The sequence below is a fragment of the Molossus molossus genome, unplaced genomic scaffold (assembly GCF_014108415.1).
Source record: "Molossus molossus isolate mMolMol1 unplaced genomic scaffold, mMolMol1.p scaffold_m16_p_6, whole genome shotgun sequence".
Lineage (NCBI taxonomy): Eukaryota > Metazoa > Chordata > Mammalia > Chiroptera > Molossidae > Molossus > Molossus molossus.
This window is the reverse complement of record NW_023425399.1, coordinates 66,728,421-66,744,176: the sequence shown is the minus strand read 5'-3', so window position 1 is coordinate 66,744,176 and position 15,756 is coordinate 66,728,421. Positions and strand designations below refer to the sequence as shown.

The following is a 15,756-nucleotide window of genomic DNA, read 5'->3' as shown; positions in this document are numbered from 1 at the left end:
GGCTGACGCTCTACCCACTGAGCCAAACCAGCCAGGGTGGTCCTAATATTTCAAATACGATATTGTTTTCATATAGCATGACCCTCAACTTGCCATCACATCACCTAATGTTGAACACGTGCTGACTGTTTAGTTCAATGACAGCGGATAACCCTCTGTGTTGGGCTTACTGAGACACAATTTTCAGTAACTGTGATTAAACACATTTTTTGCCTTCCTTGCTAAATTCAGAAGCTAACTCTAGTTTAAGATGTGACCCCACTGTTGCTAAAGTTTCCATGGCAGCCTGGCATTGTATAAAATTTAGTCGGGGATATTATACAAGTTGCACATTAAAGAAAGAAAATTTGCTTTCCTGCCAATACCATGCTGTTTTGATTATTACTGCTCTGTAGTGTAATCTGAAGTCAGGGAAGATGGATGGATCTTGAGAATATCAAGCTAAGTGTAATAAGTCAGATGGAAAAAGTCAAGAACCATATAATATCATTTATATGTGGGACATAAAACTGAAAGCATTAATAAACAAACAAGACAAATAAGCAAGCAAAAACTCACAGACACAGATAGCAGTATGGTGGTTACCAGAGGGAAAGGTGATTGGGGGAGGTAGTAAATATAAAGGAGGCAAAATAAATGGTGACAGAAGGAGACTTGACTTTGGGTGCTAAATACACAATGCAATATATAGATGATGTGTTATAGAATTGTACAGTGGAAACCTATATAATTTTATTAACCAATGCTAATTTTAGTAAATAAAATAAACTAAAAAGAGAAGAAAAACATGCAAAAACTGTATTTCTTTTACTCTGTTTTACAGTTCCTTAGGCCATAAAAGACTTCAATGGTCAGGAGTAGTCAGTTATGTAGAAGGTATGTATTACTTGGATGCATGTGCCAGTTTAGTATGCTATCAGCACTGTGTTCTTACCACTAATGGCTTTCAACTACTTGATGATTATAGAAATAACATTACATAGAGAGAAGATTTGTGAAGGGACGATTAAAGTAAAATTAGGAGTGTTCTAAAGAATGCTGCAGGGCAGGTGAGATGCAGCAGAAGACAGTCCAGCAGCCCTTCAAATATAATAGGGAGGAGCTACTCTGACTGGTCCAAGCACCTCTGGCTTTGCAACTGCAGCCCCTAGGGTGAGGAGCTCTAAAATATGTCCACCTGTGAGCAGGTCATGAAGGAAAGATCTATGGTCATTGGTGTTGTATGTGTAGGTGCAGGGTTGTTAGTCCAAAGACTTGTGCATGGTATTCTGCCCTCACTATAATCTCATATGTTGAAGTGAAACTTTCTGTTTTGGTAAGAAAAAAAATTCTAACTTTTACTTTTTGGTTTGAAATAATAGCAAAGCATGTATAAAAAGTGAAACAAAATGCCCTGGCTCAGTGTGGCTCAGTTGGTTGGAGTGTCATCCCATACATCAAAAGGTGGCAAGTTCAATTCCTGGTCAGGGCACAAACCCAGGTTGCCAGTGTGATCCCTGAACAGGGTACATGCTGGAGGCAACAGATGAATGTTTCTCTCTCTCTCTGTGTGTATATATATACACACACACACACACACACACATATATATATATATATATATATATACATATACATATATATAATATATAAATAAATATTACATGTTATATATAAATATTTTTAAAGTAACATATAAGCCAAGGAGTCTCAGCTCCTAAATATGCTACAAAATTTTCAGTTCTGTAAGTCTGCCATTTGCAGTGTTCACTGAATTGTAGGTTTGTGTATATTTTCAACTTGTTGATTCTTGGTTGCTTAAAATCCAAAGTGAAAAAACAAAACAGCTAGGCCAATGTGGCTCAGTGGTTGAGCATCGACCCATGCACCAAAGGGTTGCCAGTTTGATTCCCAGTAAGGGCACATGCCCAGGTTTTGAGCCAAATCCCCAGTGAAGGGCATGCAGATGCAGGAGGCAGCCAATCGATGTTCTCTTTCATCAATATTTTCATCTCTTTCTCCCTCTCCCTTCCTCTCTCTCTAAAATCAATAAAGAAGAAAAAAGTTTAAAAAAAAATCTAGAAAGAGCTTCTTTTTCACTGGCAGTGTGGCTCAGTTGGTTGGGCGTAGTCCCGTGCACCAAACAGTTGCCAGTTCGTTTCCAGGTCAAGGCACACGCCCAGATTGTGGGCTCAATCCCTGGTAGGGGATATGCAGAAGGTAGCTGGTCGATGTTCCACTCACATCAATGTTTCTCTCTCCTTCTCCCTTCTTCTCTTTCTAAAAGTCCACTTTTAAAAAATCTTTCTAAAAAAAAGAGAAACAGCTTCTTTCATTATGCAAATGTATGTTTATTTTACAATAAAATATTTGATATTTGATTCTATCTTCATTCCAGAAAGTCACTTAAGGATATAACTATTTATAAATTAAAACTGACAATTATTTTTTAATCTTTCTAAAATCATGGAAAACAGATGAACAAAATATCTTTAAGAAACTAATATAGCTAAGCCTGTCTTTAAAGCAACACCCAGAGTTGCCTTCCTTAACTTTCCATTCCCACTCCAATCCTCAAGTTTGAAAGAAGAGCTCAGTGTGAATAGGAGAGAGCATCTTGGGGATGTCTGTGGCACCAGGAGCAGTCTTTTGATGTCTGCATGACCTCCACCAAGGTCCTCCTCAGTGCCTGTCCACAGGGCCATCTCTCTCTCCAAGCTCCATCATCACTGTCACCAATGCAGAAAGCCCCACAGGACTTTCTAAGTCCAAAGCACAGTGCTCAGTATACTCAAGATACCAAGTAAATCTTTATTCAATGACAACAGCAACACTACCCTCCAAGATGGTAAAACCCTTCCTCTCAAGTACTATTTTCAGGCCCTCAGTGGATCACTCAAGGTTTCCATGAATCAGAACCTGTACAGGAATGTAGGGGCAGGAGTATACTAATCGCATCTCATCCTTTCCCCCTTCCCTTGAAGGTAATATAGTCTTCTGAATAAGGTTAAAACAGAGAAATCCTGAAAGGTCTCCTGCCCAACCCAGGATCTCCACTGGACATCCACACGCTGCCATCTACAAATCTGGCCAGATATGTCCAGCCACAAAACTGTGACAGGATAAGAACCTGTTTCAGCTAATTGTCAAACTACTGAGTTAGTTGAGACTTGTAGAAGTTAGTGTGTATTTGTTTAAAATGTCTATAATTATGCACAGAACTAAACCTTGTTTAGATACAATTTACCAATGTTTGTAATGGAAAGATGAATAGCCACCTTTTTAAAAATTTAATTTAATTTAATTTTTTAATCCTCACCTGAGGATATTTTTTTCTTTTATCTTCAGATAGAGTGGGAGGAGGAGAGAGAGAAATATCAATGTGAGAGAGACACATCAACTGGCTGCCTCCCGCACGCTCCGACCAGGGCTGAGGACCAAACTGCAACTGAGACACATGACCTTGACCAGAATCAAACCCACAACTCTGGTTCACAAGCCGACTCTCTAACCACTGAGAAAACCGGTCAGGGCTAATAGCCACCTTTTTACACCTCAACTGACCAGCAGCGAACAAAGTCATCTAGCTATGATGGGAAAACAATCTGTAAAATTGTTCTGAGCTGCCACCAGGATCTCAAAGACTGTTTTAGAACAATGTAAATGAATTCTGCCCTCACACCTCCATAAGGCAGAGTGCACAGAATAAGCACTTCAACAAGGGCTATTTAAAATAGATAATATCATTAAGACTATAAGTACATTTTGAAATGTATTATTTTTCCTTGATAAGTCTATCATGTAAATCTGTAATTAGGGACTTCTAAAATAGCTAACTTTTTTAAAAACACAATGTGCTGTAATTGTCTATTAAGTCAATGAGTACTTAGGGACTCTTAAAACTGCTGATTATGTGCTTGCTGTATTTTGAAAGAACAAGTACTAAAGATTCCTTATGAAATTGTCTTTAAAATAGAGCAAAATTGAAAATGTGCTGTTATCTGACTAAGTTAATCTTCATTTATTTCCTTAGAATGACAGGTATCCATCATATTTATTATTCCATATCCAGGCTGTAAGAAATCGACTCTTATTTTATAATCTAGGTGAATTTCCATCTCTGATGGAATAAAACTTTTCTAATTCAACAGGATCCCAAATGTTCATCAAAGAGGGCTTTATTAATTATTCATTTCTTAATGTAGATGAATGAATTTTATCTCACCTAACAGGATACACAATGTATTAGGTCATAGGGTATATTTACAAATCATTCTATTATACATCTGCTGTGTAAAGAAACAAATGAGATAAAAATTCACTCTATCTTTTATCAACTTATATTCTATTTTACTTTTTATGTTTAACAGTTAAATAAATGGACCATGTTCTCAAAGTCTTTAATTATCAAAACTATGTATATTATTTTACTTTTTATTGCTATTATACTAATATATACATTAACTTCATAATAATGCTTCATTTAACTTACTTTGTAATCAAGCATCATAATTAGTTCTAAATACAAATCAGATAGAAGCTATAGAAAGCACAATGACCAAATTATTTAGACACAGAAGCCAGCTAGAAAATTTCCTTTTTCTGCCTGTCAACTTTTTATTTATGAAAGTTTCCTTTGTCAGTAATTAATGAGGAGTGTTTGGCCCACATCTTTACTACTAGTCCTGACTAGACTAATTCAATAGCTACTACTCAAGAATTCATTCCATAAAGGTCACAGGCAAGAGTCCAAAGTGGCCTCTAGAGATGCATGTTTTGGCATAAGTGATGAACCAGCTCTTAGATAGAGAAATGAATATACTAAAATATATTTACTGGAAGCCAAACACTAGAGAAATGATGACAGACACAACACTCATCGATCCTCCACTCATGAAGCTTACAGTCAAAAAGCTAGGAAACAGACAATTAAAATAGTTACATATTGTGAGAAAAGGCAGTTGTGAAATGGATTATAATGGTGGTGGCTACTTTTAGATAATGTGCCCCGGGAAGGCCTTCCTTCCTCAGAAGAAACTATTTGGGATGAACTCTACAGGGTGAGAAAAAGGTCCTCTTCTCTAAGAGCACACAGACCATTCTGGACAAAGATAACATAGGCAAAGACCCTGAGTGGAAGGAAATTTGCATTTAAGAAATTGAAAGGAGTGTGTGAAGCAGCTGTCAGGTGAAAGGAAGACACACAGGTCGAAGGTATGTGTATTCACATTCTTCCTCTCTTGTTGAATTTCTCCCTCTGTTCTCATCACCCCCTTCTTCAGGATAATATTGGAGGGGGTCGTTTATTTATTAAGAAGAAGCCTCCAAATGAGGCTGGGGCAGGGACCAGCTTTTTGCTTCCTTTAGATCCCACATGGCAGGAGGTGATGACGCAGCAGTGGCCAGTGGCCAAGTCAATGAGCCCGTGGCTATACTTCTGCTTCGGCACAACTGCATGGGACCCAGAAGGAATCAGAAGTTCTTCTGTGCCTCAGTAAGAGACTTGAGGTCTCTGAAAAGACTGATAGGTAAGGCAAAGCCTAAGGTCAAAGATACAAAAGCCCCTTAAAGAGAAATTTGGGGTCTAGAGCAAACAGCTAGGACCACCCAACTTGGGGGAACTATCTTTAGAATGAACCCAGGGGACTCCTCCTAGGCCCACTAAGGATTCCTCTGTATGGAAAGGTAAGGCTCAATCAGCCCTTTTCCTAAAATTGTTGTGCACCCTGTGAGCTGCTAATCAGTACAAATGATGTGCAGTTAATTCAGACTCTCTTGGCATGAGGCTGTGCTGCAATGTTACCTAATTTTTTCATACCGTTTTCCCATCATGCCTCATGCAACTCTGCTAATGATGCACAATAGAGGTGCCACCCCTTTTTGGAAGCCAAGACTCAGTACTTCCACAGGCTTCTCCAAGGCTGGAACCTCATACCAGCTGGATCACCCACCTCTCTGTTTAAAAAGGGGTGACAGAGTAGCCTCACATGATTATAAAAGTATGTACACACTGTACGGTCCTGGCATATCAGGACGTTCATTCTGACTAGGGCCTAAGACTCACCTCTGCCTCCAACAAGCTGGGCAAACACTATGCCTATATGTTTCTGAATGACATGTTGGGACCTGGTGAGCTCAGAGGATTCTGTCAGTTTTATGCTCAACATCCACGTCTTTGGTGTCTCCCAAGGATAAAGGTAGGCTTGGACTTCTCAAGAATATGAATCAAATCCTTTCTCTTACATCTACTTATTTTCATACCTAAGCTGAAAGAGCAGTTTGCTGCTCTCAAGTATGTGATGCTTGGTATTCATGGCACAAATGGGCAGGCCAGGCTCCTCTGACAAATGGCACCTTCATGGGGTGCTCTACCTGGAGGGCTGAGCAGTCCACTATGTCACTCCTCACCCCCACCAGCTTTTGTCATTTCACGTCAGTTCTTTGCCATTTCAGAAAAAACACTCTACACACACCTGATGAGAAAAGTCTATTAGTTACCAAGTGATGCACCTGAGTCTACATTCAATTTAAAAACTGTTTTCTGGTTTTGTTCTGTTTTCTTTTTTTGTCTCTTACTATATCTCCCTTAATAGAGGCACTGGGGCCTGTCATATATATTTTTTTTTTTATCCTCACCCGAGGACATTTTTCCATTTTTTGTACAGATAGAGTGGGAGGGAGAGAGAGAAAGGGAGAGAGAGAGAGAAACATCGACGTGAAGAGACACATCGAGTGGCTGCCACTGCACGACCAACCAGGGCCGGGGACAAACTGCAACCGAAGTACGTGCCCTTAGCGGGAACCGAACCCGGGTCTCTCCGGACCGCAGGCTGACGCTCTAACCACTGAGCCAAACCGGCCAGGGCGGGGCCTGTCATATTTTTATTATTCTATCCCTATCTGAAAACATTAACAAAACATTTCTATGCAGTCGAATATTTTATTCTTTATAACTATCATTTATAAAAGTGTGTTTAAAACAAGGGCTGAAGGGGTAGGTAGGGTGAAATAAATATAGACAAATTACATTTATACAATGTAGGAAGTTAGAAAAACAAGCATATTGAATAAATATTCGCCGAGGGCTTGCTGTTTGTGGAGAGCACAGGCTTAGCCCGCAGCCCGTAGGAAGAAGTGGGCCACACAAGGTGCCGGTCACCATGGCAGAAGCACTCCAGTACGGGAGAGGGGTGAGCACAGAAACAAATACACTTATTGTATCATGTCCACCTGTAGAACGGCCATTCAGAAACACAAGGCAGCTGAAAGAGCTAAAGAATGGCAGGGCGGTTGTCTGTAAACAGCTCGACAGAGAAGGCATCGCGGGACAAGACTTGGGATCACATGGCTCCAAGTCCCGGAACGGGAGGGCAGAAGCAGAAGTGGAAGCATGCTGGGTGCTGGAGAGAGCGCCAGGGGGGTGCTGCCGCCCTGAGTGAGCAAGGACAAGAGTACAAAACCTCGCCAGGAGCTTCGGGGCCACTGCTGAGGGCCACTGGGTGAAAGGAAGATCTTTGGAACAAACCACTGGAGGGTTCTGGGCACAAGAGTGGCAAAAAACAAACAAACAACAAAAAAAGTACCTCTAACAAAAGGAAGAAGTGAGAATACAATACTGTAGGATGATGAGGATAAAGAGAAAAGTCATCTCCTGAGGACATCAAACAGAGTTTTGGAGACCAGGTGACTCTTAACTGCAAATGACTTCATCTTCTTAGCCCAAATGCTAGAAGGATTAGGCACAGGGAAAACACACTGTACCCAGAGGCAGAGGAGCCCTCAGTATGGATTCAGAGGAGAGGCAAAAGGAGCCCAAGAAAAGTACTGCTGCCTAAAACAGGGAGAAAGAAACAGTAAATTGTGCTTCACAGAGAAGGCTCCTATTAGAACGGGTTATATCTATTTGATCTGACAACTAGAATGCCACTGAACGATTCACTGAGAATAACTTTATTTCACTGGTGGTATATTTATAATTGTGATATTGTTATTTTAATAAGAAATATATCCCCATCCTGGCACAGAACTCCTAAAATCCTTGAATTTCCTGTGATGAGAGTAATAAGTGTCTTTTTTATGTTAAAGAGATGATGACTTTTGGAAAGTTCCTAAGAATGAGTGCTGGTTGCCTGTGGAGTCAACCATGTAATTAAAGGGGTGGAACCTTCAGCCCCACCCTAGACCTCTGAGGAGGGGAGAGGGGCTGGAGATTGAGTTCAATTTCCAGTGGACAATAATTTATTTATAACACCTATATAATAAAGCCTCCATAAAAACCCAGGAGGACAGGGTTAGTGAATCAGAATGCACCCATGTGCCACCATGCTGCGTCCTGAACATCATGACAGAGCCTCCTTTGTTCAGGACCTCACCCTATGTATTTTTTCATAAATGGTTTCCTGAGTTCTACGAGCTGCTCAAGCAAACTAATTGAAGCCAAGAAGGGTGTCATGGAAACCTATGATTTAGAGTTAGTTTTTCACAAGCAAAGGTAACAACTTGGACTTATGATTGATATCTGAAGTGGAGGCAGTCTTGTGACACTGAACCCTTCACCTGTGGAATCTGATGCTGTCTTCAGGTAGATAGCATCAGAATGGACCTGAATTGTAGGACATCCAGCTGGTGTCAGAGAACTTCGTGGTGTGAGGAAAAACCCATACAGAATTGCAATGATATACTCAGATTTTTTTTTAAAAGAACAATATAGTTCTTTAGTTCTTAGTTTAATGGGGCCTGCTTATCTTAAGCTTAAATCAATAATTCTAAATGTTTTGAAATGTCCTAAATGTTATTCAATATTTGTTCAGAGATCAGCAACTCTTTTATGTATAGCACGATTATAACAAGTACCTAGGAAAAAGCCACACTAGCTGTGCAAGTTCTAGGAAATAAAGTCAACTCCCAATTTTCTGGATCAATGAAAACAAACGGTGGTATGGGCAGCCAATGCTCCTGCGCTCTTCCCCAGCCCCACTATTTACTGAAGGGCCACTGTGTCTCCAGTAACCAAAGGCAGCCATTCAGACATTTGATCTCACAAGCCTGCAAGTCCCAGAGGTAAAGTAACTGTCCCAAAGGCACAAAGTCAGTCAGAACAGAACAGAATTTATATCCAAGATTTTCTAACTCCAAAGTCAATCACATTCTCAAGCGTGGTTAATATCCAAAACAAGAGATATTGGACATCCTAGTGCCCATTGAAGTGGGTGGATAACTAACAATAAAGAAAAAGAAATGTGCTCTATGTCAAAAAGTTTAACATCAAATGTGAGTGGGATCACAGTTTCCAAATGATGTGACTAAAAAGATTATCACAAAAGAATTAAGTAGATGACCAATGTAAGCATGGCTTTTTTGGTTCCGATACTTTTATATCTTTTTAAAGATACTCATGGAATGCAAAGCATGATAGAAAGATCTTGACAATTTAATAGTGCTACACCTTAAGTATTTAATTTTGATTCTAAATGTAGAAAAGGTCCACTGTGAAGGAGAGAGAGAGAGAGAGAGAGAGAGAGAGAGAGAGAAATTGTGCCCATGTGGCATGAGAACAGGACAGTTTCACCTGGCTATGGGATACAGGGCGACCTGCAGGTGAGCATCAGTGGCTGGGAATAGAAGCTAAGAGGAAATTGTCACCACCTGGCCATACAAACTGGTGTTCTTCCAGTTGAAGGAGAACATTTCAAGTTTTGATGGTTAAGAGGCTTTCACAGTGACCAGTTATTATTTCAAAAACTTCTATATTTAGGCCTTAGTGACTGAATATTATAAATTATTGAATATTATGATTATTGACAAAATTGGATTTTATATAAAATTATTATAAGGAAGAAACAAGAAAAGCAGTCATAAACTTGTTACAACAGTCAATGCTAGACTTTCAAACTCTGTTTTGTTGCAGTACCTAGACCAACCATTTGTTTCTACTTTCCAGTGGGAAAATAATTCAGTGACAAATAAATAAAATTTGGAGAACTCGTGTGTGTGTGGGGGTGTGGGGGTATGTTTGTGTATGTGTAGTTTTGTGTATTTCTGCACTGATAATATATATTGAACCATATTACAAGAATGTCTTAAAGTTTTAAACATTAACAAGACTAATGATGAACAATTATAAACCATAGGATTAACTGAACAATGTATAATAAACTATATTAATAACGATTAACCTAAACAAATTTATAACAAAAATGCAAGCACAGCACTAACAGAATATCATGACCAACTGAAGACAGCCAAGTACAAGTTATCTTCCCCCCAAATTATAGGTATTCCTATCCCGATTGTGAGTACACAAAACAGGAATCATGTAATATTGCCAACAAATGGAAGTCAAACTTCAGAAAATAATGAATTAAAATATTTTGAAAATTCTAGTCAGACACTAATTTTAGCATAATTTCAAATTTTGTGATCCTTAATAATTTCCAAAGTTTTATATAAAAATGATAATCTATGGAATGTTATGCAATTTCTTGATAGTAGCTAACACTAATTGAGCACATACTATGGGTCAGGTAGTTTTTGAAGTGTTATGTATATATTTATCCTATTTCATTATTATAATAGATGAGATAGACATACTTATATTATCTCCATTTTATAGATGAGGCCCAGAGAGGCACACAGCTCTACAAGCAGTAAAACTTACATTCAAATCCAAGTACTTTGACTTCACATCTCACACTTTTAACGACTAGGCTATATTGCCTCTAGAACTTGTATTTTTAGGTCCATTCTAGGCTCTTTGGAATTATCTGTGCAACTCATCCATACAATCATTTCTATAATAAGAGTGGCACTAATGCAATGGTGCTAGGGAGGGAGGAGTGCAGGTCAGAGATGGATTCTAGAGAAAAAACAGAATCCACAAGAAGTAATGACTGGTTGTATGTGTGGGGTGAGGAAGGAATAAGGAGGAAGCGGAGTCCAGAATGACTCTGAATAAGAAGTAGGAGCTCTGAAAGCAAGTAGGAATAACAACAGAAAAGCAAGTTTTTGGTCTGTGATGATGTTCAGGTTTGGGATAAGCATCCTGTAGGCTTCGGGATGCTTATGAAACATTCAGGTCAAGAAGTCAGTTAATCAGCTTGACAAAACAGCAGGCAATGGATGAGGTGGAGTGAAGAAAGCTGTCCCTATACCTGAAATGCTGATCCATCCTTACCTCTGTTTAAATCATTCCTATTTGAGAAAGTTATTGGGATGAGAGACTGAGGTGTGCATGTGTGTGTGTGGCGGGGGAGGTTTAGATAAAATGAGAACCATTTCCCTGGCATGCTAGAGTGCGAAATCTGCTAAAATAAAAAGTAGGATCAAAGAAACTACAAAGCACAAATGCTTCTTCTCCCAACTTGGTACTAAGCATGGCTCCCTGTGTTACATTCCCTGTGTACAGACCCTGTGCTTGACAAAGCACTGTAAGTTACCGGAAGATCTGCACCTTGCTAACTTTGTGGTTTTGGAAGAACCTAGCAAAACATAAAAATGCCTGTCATATTTTCAGGGATTCTTCTCATTTCTATAAAAAGTTAGAAAATTATTTCAAAGATATAGTTAGTCCTTTTAGATTTAAAGTTCAAGCATCGCCCGGCCGGTGTGGGTCAATGGTTGAGCATCGACCCATGCACCAAGAGGTCGCTGGTTCAATTCCCGATCAGGGCACATGCCCAAGTTGTGGGCCTGATCTTCAGTGGGGGGCATGCAGGAGGAGGCCAATCATTGTTCTCGCTCATCGATGTTTCTATTTATTTCTCCCTTTCTCTTCCTCTCTCTCTAAAAATCAATAAAGAAAAAATTTTTTTCAAAGTTCAAGCATCATTGGGCTGGCTCAATGTAAGATACCTTAATTAACAGAATAACTTACTAGCTTCATCCCAAGAAGCCACAAGGAGGGCTGCAGAAGCAGTGAGAGAACAAAACATGCAGGAATGGAGAGTGCCTGCACATGTGTCTAAAACCAGGGAATAGTCACAGCAGCCTGTTCTGATCAGAAGAATCCTTCACACAAAACATTAAGATACTTTAGTTCAAGGTTCATTAGAATTTAAAATGATTAATTTCCTCCTTAACTTTAAGTAGCTTGAAAGACAAATAATAAACATACCAATAAAATCAAGATTTTATAAAATTTTTACTATTTTTTAATTGCTGAAATTTAAAATATGTTTTTTCTAAAACAATCTGAAGTCTACTTTATAAAAAAAAATTAAGATAAAATGTTTAAAAACAAAACAAAACATACTTCAGCTAAAAGCAATGGCCAAAATTACATGGGTTTAGACCTGGCTCCATTTTCCAAACTAAAATGTAAAAAATAAAGATTCTTTTAGACAACACTATCAAAATTATTTCTTAATGATTATAACTTTTGATTTATATGAAGCATGCCCTTTGAAGCTTAATTGGGAGTAAATGGCTTTCAGTGTAGCTGTAGTGATGATTAATCAATTCACCTTTCTGATATTTAGCTTTCAAGTACTTATAATGACATAAAACAACAGCATTAAGGTAGGAATTCAGGCCAAATGCTTTAAAAGCAACAACAAAGACAAAATACTCACGATATGGCACTTCTAGCGGATGCCCTGTGACATCACACCATCCAATTGGGTGAATGTCAGGGCTGTCTGCATCCACCCAATAGTCATATTTGTGGTCCCAGCCATCAAAATGAACCTGTTGAATAATTAGTATGTAGTAATTAGTTTCACTAACCCTGTATCAAAATAATGGAAAACAGATCTCTAAAACTGAGAATGAAATTTTATGAATCACACATTATACCAAAACAACATTTAAAATGTGCTATCAAACAGCCTTCTACTCTAGCCACCAAAGGCTATTGTACCATTTTTTCCCCCAAGAATTTAAAGAAATTAGTAAAGAAAAGAATCTGTCAGGATTGATCAGAATTTGAAGAAATAAGACCAATCCATTTTCTTAACGAAGAAATACTGTAAGCATATTCCCTGTCCTGGAAGCCCCTGCAAGAGCCATGTCAACATCATCAGTAAGAGTCACCATTTGACATCAGTACAAGCCGGTTTGGCTCAGTGGTTAGAGCACTGGCCTGCCGACCAGAGAGTCCTGGGTTTGGTTCTCGCTAGGGGCACATACAAAAACAAAAAACAAAAAAACCCCAAAGCATATGCTTTCAGAAAACCCGAGGAAGAGGTAAGGCCCAGGTCCAGCAATCCTACTGGTTATCACTGTTTTGCATCTTACCTGCAAAATATGCACACACATGTACACCCATGACACACATATAGATACAGGTCTGAGAATAATTAAATTAAAATAAAATCCAATTTCTGAAACCAAAAACCAATATTTATTTTTGAAAATTATCAAATTCCACATTCTAGAAAATTCATATTGGATTAAAAATTTATTTTTTCAGACAAAAAATGAGAATGATAATATTTCATTATTTTTTTATCTATTTATTTTCATATATTCTTTTTCTGACTAACAAATAAAAAGCTTATTTTTTTCAATTGACAAAAACTCAAAACTTTTAGAAGATCACACTTTGAATAAAAAGAGAAAGATGTCTAGCATTATAATAAACCAACTGAAATATAAATTGGTTATGTAGGGCATAAGAGCAATGAAAGAAAGAAACAAAATAGTGTGTATTAAGTCCCAAAATTTCTCTCACAATCCCTCTTTCTAAGCAAGTGGTTCTCAAAGTGTGGTTCCCAGACCTGCAGCATCAGCATCACCTGGGCACGTGTTATAAATGCAGATTCTTGGGCCCTAATTCAATCCTGCTGAATCAGAAATTCTAAATGGTGGGACCTAACAACCTATGTGTTAACAAGTCCTCCAGATGAATACAATATATGCTAAAGTTTGAGAACCAATGATCTTAGAAATCACTTTCAAAAGAATATTTCCACTAAATTTAGGCTTCTGGACATGACAGAGTGCTCTTTCATAGTAATAATTACAAAAGGAGACAAAATATATGAAGTGACTGCTTTTAGATATTGGCCAATAGGCAGCACATAAATATAATCCCTAAGTATCCCAGATGAGTTCAGAATATCAGCATGGAGACAATTTCCTGATAACAGCACAGGGAAGAAAAGCATAAATAAAGCAGTTATGTTGTGTTGAGAAGACAGAGATGGCAGTTCAGAGCTGATGAAGCAGCTGGAAATTGGAGGACAAAGTATAGAGAAGACAGAGCTACTATCTAAAAGTCTATGAAGATTATTCATAAGACCCTGGTCAAAAACTGGACTACACATGTTTAAGGAAAGACCCGGTGAAGCCAAGCAGAGAGCACCTGATGCAGAGCTGAGAGTAAAACAACGATACTAGAGGTCACACATTCCTCGAAGAATAGAGAGACTAGGATGTAAAGATCTCAATAATTCCTTGAGAATTTGACTGAGACACCAAAAAGGTCATATTTTTGGAGTAGGAACCACGCCACTGTAAGAGCTACTGTAGACCAGCCCTAAAAAGGCTAAAATCAAGCTTCAACAAGATTAAGAAGAATTCCCAATAATTAACTGTCTGATAAAACAAACTCTCCCTTTTTAAAGGAAGGCAAATACTTGCAACTATGTATACTATGTCATTTATAATGTCTAATAAAGAATAATAATTTATTGGACACACAAATAAGCAGGTAAATGTGAGCCATAGTTAATTTTTTTAAATGCAGTCAAACCCATCAACTCTGTTTTACAGCTTATAGAAGTTCAGCATGTGAACTTCACAAGCAGACTCAGTTATCTATGTGTGACAGTATAGATGCTGTCACTTTCAGGCGGACCCTTGAGATAAAACCTGAAATGCCAGTGCAGTATCCCGGTGCAGTGTCTAATTCCTTGGTTCTTCACAGCCTTTGAGCAGTTATGAAAACAGAGAGACATGTACCAGTTGAATTGCATGCTGAGAGGCATCAATTGTCAAAAATGTGATGTATATTTATATTTTTACAGCTTTTAAGGTTTTAAACAAAATAAAATTTAACTTATACAAAATAAAACTTTAAAAGCAATAATATTATAAATAATAGTCTTTATCTTATATTATAGTATATCCAATGAAAGGATATCTTGTGGCCATGAAAATCATACATCATTATGAAGAGTATATAAGGGGAAAAGGGAAGCAATTCAACACGATTTTATGCAGTGGAAAAAAGTTTTTAAAAGATATTAAATTATAATTTATTATTATTGTTATATTATATTGAATATAATCATTAAAAAAAACTTAAAAATACAGTCAATAGAAAGAGACCCTAGGACAACTCAGATGTTGTAATCAGCAGACAAGGACTTTAAAGTAGCTTTTAAAATATGTTCAAGGACTTAAAATAAAAAATGGTCTTAATGAGTGAACAGAATAGTGAATCTCAGCAGAAATATGAAAACTATAAAAGAAAAACAAATGAAGTTCTAGAACTGAAAAGCAAAATATATAAAAAAAAATGTTTCTGGATGGGCTTAAAAACAGATTAAAGATGACAGAGAAATGAGTAAGTGAACATAAAAATAGATTCACAGAAATTATTAATCTAAAATGCACACAATAGCCCTGGCCGGTTTGGCTCAGCGGTTAGAGCATCGGCCTGCAGTCCAGAGAGACCCGGGTTCGGTTTCCGCTAAGGGCACGTACCGCGGTTGCAGTTTGTCCCTGGCCCTGGATGGATCGTGCAGGTGGGAACCACTCAATGTGTCCCTTTCTCTCTCTCTCTCTATCTTCCTCCCTCCCTCCCTCCCTCCCTCCCTCCCTCTCTATCTAAAA

The 15,756-nt window shown here is 38.2% G+C and overlaps 1 protein-coding gene across 1 annotated transcript in view; it reads right to left on the bottom strand.

The window, feature by feature from the left end:
- The window catches only part of L3MBTL4 (L3MBTL histone methyl-lysine binding protein 4), a 381,883-nt gene that overhangs the window by 175,957 nt on the left and 190,170 nt on the right, over positions 1 to 15,756 (bottom strand). The window contains exon 11 of the mRNA XM_036245527.1: positions 12,549 to 12,663. Within this exon, the coding sequence (XP_036101420.1) occupies positions 12,549 to 12,663 (115 nt within the window). The remainder of the gene's footprint in view (positions 1 to 12,548; positions 12,664 to 15,756) is intronic.